Below are 17554 nucleotides of genomic sequence, written 5' to 3'. Positions count from 1 at the left end.
GATAATCTCGTTACAATGCAAATTTTTATCGTTTTCGCCATCGATCCATTCGTGCTACGGAATATTTCGATGGTACGGCAGACTTTGTCGTCAGAGAATCTAAATCACAGAGCGTTTGTGGTAAGTGTCGGAAAAAATAGAACTACACAAGCCACCTAGTGACAGAAAGTGAATTTCATTTTGTATAGCTCGGTAACAAGCGCACAATATACTCTTTAAAATTTCAATCAGGTGATTTAATTGATTTTTGAATATAATATTACCAATGACATCTACAAAATATATTGGCACAACCAAATCAGACCTTATCAGTAGTTTTGAGTTGATTATGAGCTATTTTTGAGTGCAAACTGCGATTTTTGAGCTTTTTTTTTTTTATTAACAATTATGCTAGCTTTTAACGTAAGCTAGCATAACTTTTTTATTTATTGTTCGATACAAATCAAGTGAGGCTCTAAATTATTAGCTATTTCCGAGCTAATTATATGTGTTGAAAAAAAAATTCATTTATTTGAGATCTCGTAGCCGGATCATTTATTAGACAATCAATATTGCCCTTCAAAATAATCCAACTAGATATGTAATTAATTTAACCCTGTTTATCCTGCGCAGCCAGGGCGCATAAGAAAGGTAGGGAGACGGAATTGCGTAATGTAGAGAGAGGTAAAAAGGAACCTGAAAAATACGCGAAAATATAACACAGTAATACAGCAGATATAATTTCAAATAACACTTGTAAATTCAGTAAAAATCGGAGCACAGTTTATTTATAAATTAACCCTGTTACTATTACATGAAAATGCGATACAGAAACAATTATTAAATAGGTAACCCAGTTAAATTTTACTCGCGCGTCGCGTCGAAAAGAGAGAACCTAAAGCCATGCGGTCGTAACGGAATCAGAGACTGAAAATTATTAAAATTGCGGATAACCCGAACAATAATTAAATTATGACGGCCGAAATACTAGCGACGGGATTGAGAAGCAATCCAGTCGATTAATTAAACAAGTCACTGACTCTACATTGACGCTACAATGACGCTTGGCTTTTACAATGTTAATATTTTTACACTTGTCATAAATTCACCGAACAAACACTGAATAAAATTTATTTAAGAGAAGGTACTTACATTGGTTGTCGGTAATTTAATCTAGCAATCTAGTGACGGCGTGTACCTTGGCTTGACCTCGGAGACGCTCGCAAAATTGACAGGTTGGCTTGGTTACAATATCGCCAGTAAGATGTACAAAAAAAATATATATATATATATATATATTTTATTTAGATGTGGTACAATATAATTATACAAGTTGGTTGAATGTAATCGAAGATTAAATTATGTCAAATTGTAGACATAAACGTAGCACTGATTTTACAACAAAATCACAGTAAATATTACTTTTATTTGAATTTAAAATAAAATTATTATACGAGACTTTTTTGCTGCACTTTATAAATTCAATATTGAATGGCTGACCACGAGGTCGTGAATTTGTATAATTAAATATTTAATTATTTTAAATAAATAACTGATTATTTATTGTAGCAAAAATGTAATTTATTCTATTCTATATTTATTTGATTAGACAATGTAACACAATGCGTGCCTTGAATTTAATTTACTCAAGCAAGAAAATTTAGACCATGCGGTCGTAATGTATTACAAGTTAAATTTGTAAATGATTTAATGAATTTAAATTGATAATTTAAGTAACCAAATGTTACTTAAATATTATTGAAACAATAAATTGATAAAATAATCAATAAGATATTGAATAAGAATAACTTACAGTTGTGCTGATTTGTAGAAAATATTCTAAGTTTTTCAGAGCAATTAAAATTCGAAGAGGCAAAGTGCCTATGCTAGTTAGAGCTGGAAGAGCTGGTGTAGGTCAAGGAACTAACTCTGACCGAGTGACCGAGATCTAGCGATCAATCTCGCTCGATGCCCTCAGATCATAAGGGTAGGTGGGGATCCTTCGGAGATGTCCGGTTTTCCTCTTTGGTCCAGTTCCACTTTCCTTATGTCGCTTATTTCTTATTGGTTGAGGAAAATCCTATGATTTTCCAACCTTAATTAAAATTATTTCTAATTGTTTAATTGTGACATGAGTGGTACCGAGAGAATCCCTATATTTTTAGGATTCTGTCGATATCACTCATTATATTAATTTATATTTAATTTTCCAAATTAAAATTGGCGGTAGATGCGCTTGGCAATAGTGCCGGCTCAAGTAATTTGTTGGGGGTGCAAAACCTCTAGCTCCTTTAAATATAATACATTGACGGTCTGTAAGATGGAGCTAGGGGTATTAAAAAGTACCCTGAATATTTAATGTAAAATAATATAAAGAAAAATGAAAAAGTTTGTGCGGCTTACCGCCGGACATTACATATTATTATTTATTTTTTTTTATTAACAATTATGCTATTTTTTAACGTAAGCTAGCATAATTTTTTTATTAATCATGTAATTTTAATCAAGTAAGGCTTAAATTTAAAAGCTATTTATGTGCTAATTTTGTGTGTGAAAAAAAAAATTTATACATAATAATTTTTTTTTTTTTAGTAAAAAAATTGATTATTATAATGGCTAACGAAAAACGTATCCTCATTGTGAATAAAAAAAAGTTTCCAAAGTCAACTGATGTATCATCTGACTGTACTCATCATAAAGCTAAATAATTAATGCATGAAAAAGAAGGTACTTGTTCAATTACTTTCTACAATAAAAAAAACAAAATTGTGAAATATGAAATTATCATTTATATAAATAATAAAATATATTTTTTCATAGTTTTAATAATGTTATACATACATTTTTTATAAATATAATTTTAATTGTTTAACAACAACTCAAACTAATTGAATTTAAAAACATAATGATGATAAAATACCAAGTATCTGAGAACTAGAAAATAATATGCCATTTGTGCTTACAAACACTCATCCATCATTAAATGGTGCAAAACCACATGTTTTAGCATTTGTTGAAGTTGGTGGACTTCATGTACAAGATGATTTTGAATAAAATGAAAATCCAAAGGTAAATTTTTATTTAAAAAAAAAAAAATTATTTTTTTACTCACTTGATTTCATAACTCAAGTTATGTTATCATTGTTGATTGTTTATAATGATATTTTCATAATGTTTATAAATTATAATGATTTTTATAATTTATAGTTTATAATGATAAATTAAAAAATTTGAAAAAAAAAAATTTACTAATAATTTTTTATCATTGAATTTGATAAAAAAAATTTTTTTTCAATTTATTTATCATTATTTATTTGACATTTAGTTCAATGATAACAATTGAATCATTTTCAAGAAATGATTATGATGTATTTCAAAAATCACTTGGTAAAATATCAACAGATAGAATATTTATGAAATGCCTAATTCAAAATTATTACAACCTGGTTTACCAGCAAATATAAGAACATTTCAAAGATACCACAAATTAAAATACTTAGTAAGTTCAATTACTAAAAATTAAAAAATTTGTGAAATTACTGTTTCTCTGGTTGGTAAAATCTGAGGATTGTATGTTACATAATTTGCAAATTTTCCTTCGTTTACCACTTGCCTTGTTTCCTTTTTCTCAATGTGATAAGATTGAATATAATGTATAAAATTTATAGTTTTCATTTTCACAATAAAACTAATAATTCCCTCCGATGACTCAATAATGTGATTAATTTTACCAAACGTTGGTAATTTGTCATGTGATTCATCAATACAAACAATCATTTTGGATTTATAAAGTGTACCATTTACTTCGATCTATGAGATGGAGTTAAAAGACTTTGATGAATTTAAAAAAGTCATATCTTGAGAATTTAACAAATTTTCCAAAAAGTCCAGATTAATTTTTTTTTTTACACCAAAATCAACTCGTTTCAACATTGGTCTTTGTTCTAAAACTCTACTTGCCCAATACAATTGATGTTTAAGACTGAGTGTAAGAGCTGGGTTTCGTCGTGAAGTTGTTGATGATGAAACTTTTGCAAAAAATCGATGCTTTGCCTCTCCTCTAATTGTTGTTACTTCTCTAAGTGGTCCATGTTGCTCCATAGCTCGGGGGTAGTGTGTTTCAAAATGTTGTTCTGGTACTAAATGTTTATTAAATAATTCAAAGTACAATGTGTTTTCTTTTTTTATCAACTGCCTTAATTTATCTAGTGTATCTTTGTCAAAACTCGATGCCATTAATAGTTTTTTTATTTTTCGCATTAAAATATACAAGTGCCAAGTTTTATCATCTTCTGGAACACAGTGACCCACCAATATGCTAAAATTTTGTACCAACCAAGACATTTCTGAACCAGATAATACAATATATTTTTTATTAAGTGTTTTTTTTTATAGGAGGAGAGATGTTAATTCCAGTTGATGTATTAGCATTATACGCACTTATTCTTTCGTTTAAATAATCAAGATTAAATAATTTTTTATTAATTATCAAATCATGAATTATACAACCCATCAAGTATCGATATTCCCCTTCTTCATGATCATGAAAAATATCAAATGTTCGTGATTCAAACATATCGAAAACAGAATCAAAAACAAATTTTTCACGAACACCATTTGTTGAATGTTTTAAATCTGTTAAATAATTTTCTTTCGTTCTCAGCATATTTGTTTTTTCTTCAAGTAAAGTACGACAATCATCTCTATGTTCACGACGAGTTCTACAATAATATAAAGCACTAAAACTTTTTTCAAAACCAAGAATTTCATTTAGAGCTAAATTATCTCCCAAGAATTTGGCCAAATGAAAGAAGACATGATGTTGCTGTCCTTCGATATTAATCACAATACCATCTGTTTGAAGTTTTTTCAGTTCATGTATAAAATGGTTATAAATTAATTTGTTACCTTTTTCACCAAGTCTCTTGTAATCATGATGCTTGCGCATTTGTACCAATAACCAATTATCTTAAATTTGAATTGTCATTTTTTTAAATTGTTTGTGGGACCCCAGGGGATTATTTATTTCAAAGTCATCAATATAAATAGTGATTGGCAACACCAACTTTTTATGATATTGCATTTTTATTTTTTTCCAAGGAAACCTTGGAGCATTGATGATATTTTAGATGATGAATCATTATTTTTTTCATTTATAAAATTTATTATTGTTTCAAACACATTGGATAATTCTAAAAAATGTTTCAATTGTTTATCGAGTGGTAAACTAATAATGTTGATATTTATATTCTTATATGTTTTTCTAGAATTAACTAGACAATGTTTGAATACTGATTTAATTGGTACTGATACTGGTTTAATAAATACACCACAATCTTCAAATTTTTTCAATGTTTTTTGTTCAGTATTTAAACCAGCAAAAAAATTTTTATAAATTTCAAAACCATTATTTATTTTTTCATTATCCGTGATGGTTGAAAACAAGCAATTCTTCAAATCATCAATAGCTGTATGATAAAACGTTTTGAATGAAGTTACAATTTCATGGACAGTTTTTCTTGGTAAAGAGCAACGTGCATATAATGATGCCATTAATTGCATAGCTTTCATTTTATATTTTCTTCCATATTCTACCAAGGGTGCATCAAAATGGTCGTTTTGTGTTTTATCTTCTTCCATATAAACAATATTTTCTGATAGCTGATTTGGTACAACTTCATCATCACCATTTTTAACATTAACATCATCAACAATTTTAAAATTAACATCATTAACAATTTCAGCATTAACATCATCAACAATTTCAACATTAATATCATCAACAGTTTCAGCATTAACATCAATAACAGTGACAACATTATCAATTGGCTTTTTGCCATCAAGATTATTTAAATTTTCAACATTACCATCGTTTGGTTTATTTATTAAATTTGTTTGATGAACTTTATCTACATGAATTATGTAACATTTATAATTTTTAAATGATCTTTGACAATTGTTAACTGGACATTTGCATCTTTGTGGTTGATCACCATGTTCATCAAAATGTTTTTTTATGTGTTTCTTGTTTGTGTCAACAAGGCAAACTGGACAAATATAATTGGTATTAATAGACATTTTATTTATTGGTATGAAGTGTGCAGAAAAAATTCAGTTGGTAAAATCCTTTTCTTCCCAGCACAATTGAAAACAAAACAGATGTTAATAACTTATTTTTATGATACTCGATTATTAAAAGTCATTTGTAAAAAAAACGAAAACATTGGTACATCATTTGTCGATAACAATAATTTATTAAAACTTATGGTTTTGCAACAATAATTTACTTATCAAACTGATTATACACTGTTATTTTTTTTTTTTTTTCGGACCGTCTTAGATTTAAATATACATATATTTTTTCAATTGTAAATTAAAAAAATTGGTACTCAAGTTTTTAACTAACTTTTTTTTACAGTTTACATAGTAGCAGACATATAAACTAAATATTAAATAATGTAATTGCATTCAGAAAAAATGAAACTCAATTTTTATCAACTTTTATATAATATCTGATTATATCTATTTTTTATTTTTTATTTAAGCATCTATTGGAAATAGATCACCATGATCTTCAATCCATAGACCTAGACCAAATTCTCTCCCTGCCTGCATACGTAATATATGATCATCAAATACTCTTGGTAAAAGCCTGTCATGTAAAATGTTGTGTTTTTGTTTTTCCTCGTCTTCTGCTACTTTATCAAGTTTTTTAAGCATATTAATATCTAGGACAACCTGTTTGTGTTCTACACCCATGATTTTATTATCTAAAGTATAAAAATTAAAAAAAATAAATAAAAAAAGTAAATCAAATTAAAAAAAAAATTTTGAAAATTGAATATATGAAAAGTAATGAAAAGTTATACGATTCAATAACAAATATTGTAATATACTGGTACTTCGAATAAAAGTTATTACACTAAATCAAATCAACTTACATTTAATTTTGTATTCAGTAAATTCATGTCTTGTTGATGAACATATTTTTTTGGCAGTAAGTCTTATATTATAAAATGTATTTATTTATTTTTTATATTCCACTAAATTCAATAACTGTATTTTCAATCTTCAATGAAAAAATTAGTTCTTGAAATCATCAATATTTAATCAAATTACCCACAATGATTTAATAAATATCATCTTTATTGTCAAGATAATTTTGAATCCAAATATAATTTATATGACGATTTATTTATCAGTAATTATAAATTGATAGTAAAGATTATTACTCTTTCCATTATTTTGATTAGCTTACCGAATATCAAATTTGTTGTTATTTTAATTTTACTAGAATTTATATTCTCTATTTGAATTTAAAATTTCAATTTTTTTTACAGACAAATGATCAAGTAAAAGAAAAGTTAACTAATAGATCAAGTTTATTGAATGAGTATAAACTTACACTTCAACTTCTTGAACTTCTAAATTAATAAATATGATGTATGTATGGTCTCATCAATATCTCTAGAACATTAACAAGTATATGTGCCTTTGTTACTGTAGTTTGGGTTCTATAACGTTTCAAACAAATAATTTTTTTATTCTGAAGAAAATATTGACTTTCTAACCAAAATGTTTTATTTTTTAACCGTGTGTATAAGTTAACACTCTATTTATTACGTCATTTTTATAAAAAATGAATAATTTAACTAAAATAAATTTTAAAAAAATCAGTTAATAAATTTTTTTTTTTGTTTTTCTAGTTCCTTAGTAATTAGGTGTATAAAAATAATGCAGACTAATTGTTCAGATGCTTCACAGCCTCGCGCTATACATCAAAATGCATTTTCAATCACGACTTATGATATTTCTCATCTTTTTAATAAAGGTGAAGGTGAAGACATATTCAATTATTACCAAAAACACAAAAAACTGAAAACATTCATACGTAATAAAATCTCACACATTGTGTTTTATGATATTATAAGACTCAAAACAAAGTGAGTTTTTTTATTCTACTTATTTGTTTATATTATATCAAAATTTATTTACAATTTATTTTTATAATTACATATTAATAAACAATAATTTTCACAGGCTTGATCATACAGACTTTGAACTGTTAGTTGCCAAAATATGCAGTTTATTCACCTCTGAGAAACCAGGGCAAATTTATTATATTGTTCTAATCAGTGGATCCAAAACTGATGGAAAAAAGTCTGTACCAGCAAAAGGAAAATTAGTTGGACTTTATCGGAGACTAAATTCCAAAAAATCATCAGTATATGGTACCAAACAAAAAAAAAGAAAACAATTTGCTGAACCAATTGGTAAATTTTAAATATTCTTTTATATTTTTTATTACACGATTTTATTTTTGTTTCTTCATTCTTAATGTATGTATGCATCAATAATATTTTCATTAATCAATTTAAAATAATTGCTTGATATTATTTAAATAATATTCAATAATTATTATGATTAATAAATGTGAATAATTTTCAATATTGTTAAGTCTTGCTATCAATATTATAAATAAATAAATAAATAAATAAAATAATTAGTAAATAGGCATATAAAATACCGAGTAGGCAGTTAAAATTTTTCTTTTTTATTTTTTGATTATTTTAGCAAAATCAACATTTTACTTGTTTCTCACAATATTATATTTTTTATTTTAAATTATTTTTGCAAACCGTAGTTCAAAGTCACCTTAGCTACTCGATATTTTACATCCGTTGACGTTACAAATAATTCTTTAAGTAAAATATTAAATGCTGACTATCGTGGGACAGGTAAATTATAATTGGTCAAAGATGTTACCACCTAAGATCATCCCTACTTTTAATTTAAATTTTTATGGGAATTTTTATTTAATAATTTTAAGGAGCTTCACTCTTGCAACAACTTTTGTTTGGACAATATCTAAATTAATTCTAAATTTTATATTTTATTACTTAAATATTACAATCAATTGAACTTTTAATTTTCTAATAAATAAAATTTTAAAAGTGAATTTAAATTAAATAATCTTTGTGTTTCAATTGTTATTTTTCCGTTTATAAATTGACTGTTCCTAATATTAAAAATATATTGACTGTGACATTTTTCCGGGGTGTTGTTTTTCTGTGCTACGAGTTTGTGTTACCTATTGGATTATTCTAAATTATCAACATCATCAGGCGACCATCCAGATTGACACGCTCTCTATAATTTAATTTTGCATAATCCACAACAACAAGGTAATCTACAAAAATTACACATTCCCTCCTAACCCGTTACCCTGTAGGGAATAACAAAACAAGAGGATTTTTATAAAATACGTTAAATATCAGGCTCATTAATTTTTATTATTGTCAATTTATTATATTATTATTTTTTTTGTCAAACGTTCTTTCTTCTTTTTGCTATTTCATAGTTAAAATAAATTAATTAGCCTGGTACGTAACAATATTTATTTTAATTCACGAATAAGAATTATATCCAATAATTATTTTATCAAACAAAAAACAAAAATAAATTTTTGTACAAAAAGGAGAGTCAAGTATTCGAAATTGTTATTATTTTTTTTTTTAAACATACAAAAAAAGAGAATATCAAAAAAGTCAAGTACAAAAGTACTAATTTCTTTAAAAATCATTGACCCATATGAATGGTCTTAACTTTTGACAAAATTGTATACTTGACCCGGCCTGGTTCTTCCCAAATAAAGTTTCAAGCCCACACACTTTTATAATTGTTTATAATATTGACGACGGATATCTACTCATACATATGTGCATCTTTAGCAATCTTTTTTTTTTTTTTTTCAAAAAATGAATTGACGCATAGAAGGACGTCGGAGTTAACGAGATGAAACTTAGAAAAAATAAGAAGCCCTGTGGTCTAGTGGTCAAGGCGTTTGCCCGGAAAGCAAAAGACCCAGGTTCGATTCCCGGCGAGGGAACTTCGTTACTTTTTTCTAAGTTTCTGGTTTTTTTTCAAAAAATGAATTGACGCATAGAAGGGCGTCGGAGTTAACGAGATGAAACTTAGAAAAAATAAGAAGCCCTGTGGTCTAGTGGTCAAGGCGTTTGCCCGGAAAGCAAAAGACCCGGGTTCGATTCCCGGCGAGGGAACTTCGTTATTTTTTCTAAGTTTCTGGTTTTTTTCAAAAAATGAATTGACGCATAGAAGGACGTCGGAGTTAACGAGATGAAACTTAGAAAAAATAAGAAGCCCTGTGGTCTAGTGGTCAAGGCGTTTGCCCGGAAAGCAAAAGACCCGGGTTCGATTCCCGGCGAGGGAACTTCGTTATTCTTTCTAAGTTTCTGGTTTTTTTCATATACCATGCACATGGAGGTGTATAAGGAAGGTAATCTCCTATGTTAAAGCATAGGCTGTTGGTGAAGCTCACGGAATGGAGCAAGTCAGTACCTTTTTTTGCCGATGGTGGCGCTTTTACTACAACAGTTCTATGGTCACATGGTATTTTTGTTTACATTTTTGGCAATCTCATAATACATGACAATGTGACACATCAAAGTATATGATCATTAAAAAATTAAAATTACCGGTGTTTACATTCAATTTTTTTTTATTTAGTTCGAATGAATCATTATGGTCTACAGTCTGAGTTGACGCATGTATTATATGTAATGATGATTTAGTTGGTACATGAACATTACATTGCATTGGTACATATAATTCGTACTCATCTGGTACATGAACATCAGAGTCATTTTGTTCATGAACATTACATTGCATTGGTACATAAAATTCATGCTCATCTGGTACATTAACACCAGGTTTAATTGATACATGAACATAAGGATTAATTGATGCATCAACGATAGATTCATTTGGTACTTCATCATTCGCTTTTATTGCCTCGTTATCACCCTTGAATATTGTATTATCTGAAGATGAACAGACGTCTGAAGATATAGGGACAGCCTTAGGTTTCAATCGTTTTTTACTACGAGGATATATCCACGTTTCTGAAGGTAATTTTTGAGTAAACTGTGATATTATATCACTTGGATGAAAATGTTTTTCACAAACCAAACTTGATACACTCAGGGAATTCCTTAGCTTTGGGAGATTTGATTTCCAAGCATCAAAAAGTTTAGGATCCTTAAATTGTTAAGAAAATACAAATTAGTATGAAAAATAATATATATATGTAGGTATATAAATATATATTTCATTAAAATATTACCTTTGGTACAGAAAAAATAGAAATACCATTTTTATTTGCCTTTAATGTTTGACATTCGAAAACAATACATTTTTGTACCATTTTTCGTGCTAAAAGAAGAACACCAGTGATAATAAAATAATTTTAAATATTAGTTATAACTGTAATTAATAATATTCGAATATTTTTAACATTAAAGCTACATAAACAAAAGGATTGACATATCTATACTTATATCTTATTATAAAAAAAATAAGAACTAACTTACTTTTAAATGCAGACTTATTGATAGTTTTATCAATTTATTATATTATGATCATAGTTTAAATCGTCACATTAATTAATAACAATTAATAAATAATTATCTTTTGACTTGTCACATTATCATGAAAAAATATAAACAAAAATAACATGTGACCATAGAACTGTTGTAGCAAAAGCGTCATCACCGGCAGAAAAACGTACTGACTTGCTCCATTCTGTGAGCTTCAGTAAATTTCGAGAGATTACCCTCCTTATTCACCTCCATGACCATGCAATATTCATTATTAGAAGGGGGAGAAGCTTATACCCACTCTATGCATTATACATTAAAAGCGCCCCTACATTTTACTTTTTGAACTATTTTACTGACGTCATTTTTTTGCCACTCACCAACGATTTCAGAAAAATTTGAAAAAACTTTTTCACACATTTCTCAGTATGGGTTAATTTTAAAGAAATTCAGACTAATCATGGAGAAATACAAAGTAATCGCGGCGAAATATTTTCACGAGTGGTTGGCTAAGTATGACAGTTCAGTATTACATACGTATTATGTTTCATATTCGTATTAATCAATTTGATACAGATGAAGTGCTTCTACTTTTCACTTCTTATTGATGAGTCTACATTGTGTGAAAGACTCGAAATTTTATTTGGGAAGAACCGGGCGGGGTCAAGTATAAAATTTTGTCAAAAGTTAAGACCATTCATATGGGTCAATGATTTTTAAAGAAATTAGTACTTTTGTACTTGACTTTTTTAATATTCTCTTTTTGTATGTTTAAAAAAAAAAATAATAACAATTTCGAATACTTGACTCTCCTTTTTGTACAAAAATTTATTTTTGTTTTTTGTTTGATATCATATCTTTTTGTAGTGTCTTTTGATCGTTTACAATAAAAAATAACAACATATCATACGTCCTGATCATCAAAATAAACAAGGGTTTAAAGCTTGTCTATTTTAGACTACCCCATACAAAAAATATTTTTTATCTTAAGATAGAAAAACATGAAGGCGCTTGTTGTTGCTTTCATGTGAAGCTGCCATTGTGGTATGCAAATGCAAAAGTAAGGTAAAATTTACATGAAAGCAACAAAAAGCGCCTTCATGTTTTTCTATCGCGAATAATATTTCTTATCGGCGAATCGTTATTGCGAGACTCGCAATAACTCCCGCAATACGGGACCAAGAATAGCGCCCCAGTGCTTATTATTCTTTGTAATTGATTTGTTTTAACCTATCCCTGGTAAAAATAATCTGGCAGAATCTGGCAGTTGTTCCGAAAACCGGTGTAAATCTGCGAGAATCTGTAAGGTTCTGTCAAAATTTGCCAGATTTTTTTTCACCAGGGATATTATATCATCAACTCTATCATAATCCCATAGCTGTAAACATTCACGACCAAATTCCGTAGCACGTCCAATTACCCAAAGAAATAATAAACCTTTCTCTTGTAATGCTGGTATCCCTGGTAAAAATATTTCTACGAATTTTCTAAGAGCTGTCTGCGAATTTTAACGAATTTCTACGAAATTGACCCATGCGGAGAAAAAATTTTAAAAAATCTTCGAATGTTTTCTCCGTACTCTTAATTATTTGTCTGAGCTTCGAGAAATATTTTAAGGTTTTTTGCCGAATAATTCATAGTAGAAATACTTCTACGAATTTCAACGAACTTTTTACAAATTTCTGAATAGTTCTTCTAAAGTTCGCAAACAATCGAAGAAGCTTCTTTGAAGAACTAAATAAATTCTGAAAAATGTTCAAAGAAAATCTATAAATTATTTCTACTAATAGTCCATCTTCTCTGAAGCTCAAAAAAACTCGGAGAAACATTCAAAGAAAATTTTGGAACTATGTTAACACATGGTTGACTTTTAGAGAAGTTCCCGAGCAATTGGAGAAGTTTCTCCGAAGGCCAAAAAACTCGAAGAAAAATTGAGAGATAACTCCGAAACTCTCGAATGGGTCAATGTCGTAAAAAATCGTAGAGATTCGTAGAAAATTCGAAGAAATATTTCCACCAGGGGTACCCAACTGTTGCATTTCATCATCAGACATTGTACCATATGGTAATTCCATATGTATATTCCATCAACTTCATACTGTACATATCTGTTGAAAATTGATTATCAAAATTCAGTATTACTACCAGGTACAAATGTTGTAATTTAATATGAATTTCTTTTTTTGACAATAAACAAAAACCGATTATTTTGTGTAAAAGCTCCGGTTTTTATAAAAAACGTAATGAATGAATGAATAAATAATTTAAAGTTTATTTTCATACAATTCATTTTTTGTTTAATTAATATTTATAAGAATTATTTATTTATTCAAATATATAAATTTTTGAAATTTTAATTAGTATATTTTATGAGGTTAAAAAAAAAATCAAGAAAATATGAGTTCTATTGCACGTAGCCATTTTAGCATTATTTAAAAGAAAAAAAAACATAAAAAAATAGATGCACATATGAAAATGAATTATTAAAGAAGTATAAATATAAATAGCAAAAGTCATTTTGAAAAAGAAAATTTCAGAAAGCTAAATGTTCACTTTAAATTAATATTGGCAGTGCAGCCAAAATATAAACACTAAAAAAAAGAGACGTCTAGGAGAGAGAAGAAAAATAATTGTAAAGTTTTATACCAACTGAACGAAAGAAATCTGGTCGATTTGATAAAAACTGATAAAAACGCAAAGACCGTAAATATCAATTATGCTTTAAATATATATTACCGCAACGAAAAAATCTGATTTTTTTTTTTTTTAAAAGCGACATCGATCTATGGGATCATAACTAAACCTCAGCATCCTCATTCAACTCTATCATATTTTAATTAAATTTCTAAAAGATTAGAGACGGAAGGGGACAAAATATTTGATGTATAATAAGGCACGGTAGTAGTTAACTCTCATCATCACACATATTCTCATCAACACAAATACATTTCTTTCGTATTTGGTAATTGTTGTTGTGATTCAATTTGTTGTTGTTCATCATCTTTAATGTTATTATCTTGATTACCATTTGTCATTTCAATAATTGACTTTTAGCACAATGAATATTAAAGCTGGTAAAAATTCATCAGCTGATGCTGGTCCACGAACTGATAATTGTAATAATTTAAATATATTATTACAACAATTAATAATTGATCATCTGTTGTCTGTGGACTCATGTAGATTCGATTGATGGATTATATACCCAGTTAGATAAAATTGTCCATACAAATCTTTGGGTTTTAATTGGAATGTTCTGGTGGTAAACTAGCAACACCAGTTATTGGTATACCAGCTGCAATATTACGTGGTATTTTTTGTACAACAGAATGATAATGTCTTTGTAATGCAACAAGTTCCTATAATGATGTACAATATGCATCACAACATTCTGGTTCATCAAGTTCTGGTTGATAAAAACCATCAGCAGAATTAGCATCAGTATCAAAAAGTCCCTCAATTGATTTTGTTAGCATTATTATTTTAATAATACCAAGTAGCCTCAATGATCCATGATGTTGTAATTGCAATGACATTGGTGTAATTCTCTTGATAAATGCTATTAAACGATTTTGTGTTATTTTTTTTCTACGATTAATCAACACTTGAATTAATATTTCAATGATAATATGACAATTTTGTTGATTTTTCCCAGCATTAATTGATAATAATGAATTTTTATACAAATGTACATAAAATCTGTATGAAACAATATTTAATGCTGGTCCTTGTCCAGACGATATTGTAAATACAGTTTGTATACAATGTAATTGTTCACGTAAACCTAAATTTTTTCTTCCATCAGTGTATTTATGATATTAGCTAAATCTTGATAAAATTTAAGATTAATACAATGTGCAAATTTAGCTAGACCCTCTAAACATTATAGGTAAAACTTGACTATTTGGTGCTTGTTTTAACATTCTAAAATATATTGTAAATACAATACTTGTTATTTCAGTTAATATTTTTTGTTCTTCAACTTTTCAAGCTCTTTTTCAACAGCTTCTAATTTTTAATTTTTTCACGTTTACTCAATGAAAGTATACGTTGTTGATGGCTCATTAATTTTTTTTGTGTCATTTCGTCATCACGTTTTTTATCAAGATCAATATCTTTTATTCTCAATGACAATAATACTTTAACAAGTTCAGTATGAACCAAGTGACCACGTAATTTAATATATTGGTTTAATTTACGAATAATAACAAGTGATAATTTACCACGTTTATTATCTTCAAATATATTTTTTCCACAATTAAATACTTTTTCACGAACTGATGGACGTTTATTGTCCAAAAATGATACCAAAAAATTAGCTAAATTTGTTGGATAGTTGAAATAAAATATGGATGTGTTACTAAAAGATCACTAATACTTGTTTATGTTATTTCAGAGAGAGTTATTTCTGGTAATGTAAATACTCTTCTGTCACCTTTTTTTTTTCTCAGCTTATGACATGTTACCCATTTTAATTGACGTATTCTATTTTGTATAACTAAATCTTTTTCTTAATCATTTGTTGTTTGTGGACTCATGTAGATAGATTAAATATGATAAATTTGTTATACTTTTAGTACTTGTGTTACTTGTCCAGATAGTAATGTAATATTGTTTGACGGTGGCAATACTTGTAATTGAAATATCTGCATTAAACAAAATTTAATTAAAAAATATATTTCACCAATACCAATGTAAAGTTTAATAAATTAATCCAAATGATTAATGATATTTACAAAATTAATTTATGATCCAGTAATTGCAAAAAGATTTTTATCTGTAGTCATATTAACTGGTAAACCATCTTGAATACAATTAAGCTTTTTATGTAATTCTTGATTAAGTCCAAAGTATTCTCTAAACCAGCAAGTTGTTGTAGTTGATGTTGTTGTTGTTGTTGTTATACCTTGATGACATTTGACAACTACAATAATGCCATTCTAATATTTTCTTCAGTTATATTTTTATTATTATATATATTTATATTTATCACAACATTTTTTAGTTATTTGTGCAACTGAAAGAATTAAATCTTTATCATTAACAGATAAATTTAATATATTAAATCAGCAATTTCTTGAAGTGTTTTAAAATGAATGTAATTTGTTTCTGGTGATGTTATTGTGTTTTAACCATTGTATTTATTGCCCAAGATGCCCAACTTGTAATATCATTTAAAAATTCATGTTCACTTGTTATTTCTCCTTTTCTAAATACACAAATATATAATATAAATAATATAAATAATCAAATTAAAATAATACAAATAATAATAGCAATAAATAACATAACATAACACAACATACTTTTAAAATACTTCCCAATCTTGCGGATTTACTGAACGATTACGAAATTCAGTAACAAGTCTTTTTCTTTTTGCTCAACATTACCACCAAGACTTGTTATACCAAGATCAAGACCACCCAATAAATTATCATTACTACATGATGTATTTATTAATAAATTATTATTATTATTATTATATTAATTTATTTAGTAAATATATATTGTTTTTACCTATAGGTAAATATATATATTTTTTTTTTTGACGTTTAACGTGTCAGTTCAACGACGTATTCTGGAGGTTATCAAAAATAATAAAATTTTATTAATAAAATAAAATTCTGCAGTGCAGCCAATATGGCATCACCCTTGTAAAGTTTTATACCATACCAACTGAACGAACAAAATGTAGTCGATTTGAGAAAAACGAAAAGACCGTAAATATCAATTATGCTTTAGATATATATTACTGCAACGGAAAAATCTGATTTTTTTTTTAAAAAAAAGCTCGACATCGATTTATGGGATCATTACCAAACCTCAGCAGCCTCATTCAAGTCTATCATATTTTAATTAAATTTCTAATAGATTCGCGACGGAAGGGGACAAAATATTTGATGTATAATAAGGCACGGTAGTAGTAGTTAATCTCATCTCACACATATTCTCATCACACACATACTTTTCTTTCTCATACTTGACTCGAGGCACTACCGTGCCTCTTGATTTAATAAGTCTAAATAGTATTATTATTTTAATTAATATATAATAATTAACTCACTACTTTTACATTGTTTTTTATTTATGAGTTTATTATGTACTTATTTGAATAATTTTTGTTATTGCAGTTGATATTGATGCTCAAAAAAAAAGGACAAACAGACAACCAATTGCCA

General features: G+C 27.6%; 1 protein-coding gene and 1 pseudogene across 1 annotated transcript; both read right to left on the bottom strand.

Moving 5' to 3' along the window:
* Positions 1–10263: 10263 nt before the first annotated feature.
* LOC122859597 lies at positions 10264–11619 on the bottom strand. The gene is made up of 3 exons (XM_044163290.1): positions 11370–11619; positions 11123–11211; positions 10264–11037 (listed from the first exon to the last, which is right to left on the bottom strand). The coding sequence occupies exons 2-3, from the start codon at positions 11201–11203 to the stop codon at positions 10417–10419; spliced, it is 702 nt and encodes a 233-aa protein (XP_044019225.1). The 5' UTR covers positions 11204–11211; positions 11370–11619; the 3' UTR covers positions 10264–10416.
* A 2965-nt stretch (positions 11620–14584) lies between these two features.
* LOC122859898 lies at positions 14585–17224 on the bottom strand (annotated as a pseudogene).
* Between the last annotated feature and the right edge of the window lie 330 nt (positions 17225–17554).

Source organism: Aphidius gifuensis, linkage group LG6, assembly GCF_014905175.1.
Source record: "Aphidius gifuensis isolate YNYX2018 linkage group LG6, ASM1490517v1, whole genome shotgun sequence".
NCBI lineage: Eukaryota > Metazoa > Arthropoda > Insecta > Hymenoptera > Braconidae > Aphidius > Aphidius gifuensis.
The sequence above is the reverse complement of the archived record's forward strand: the minus strand, read 5'-3'. Positions and strand labels throughout refer to the sequence as shown.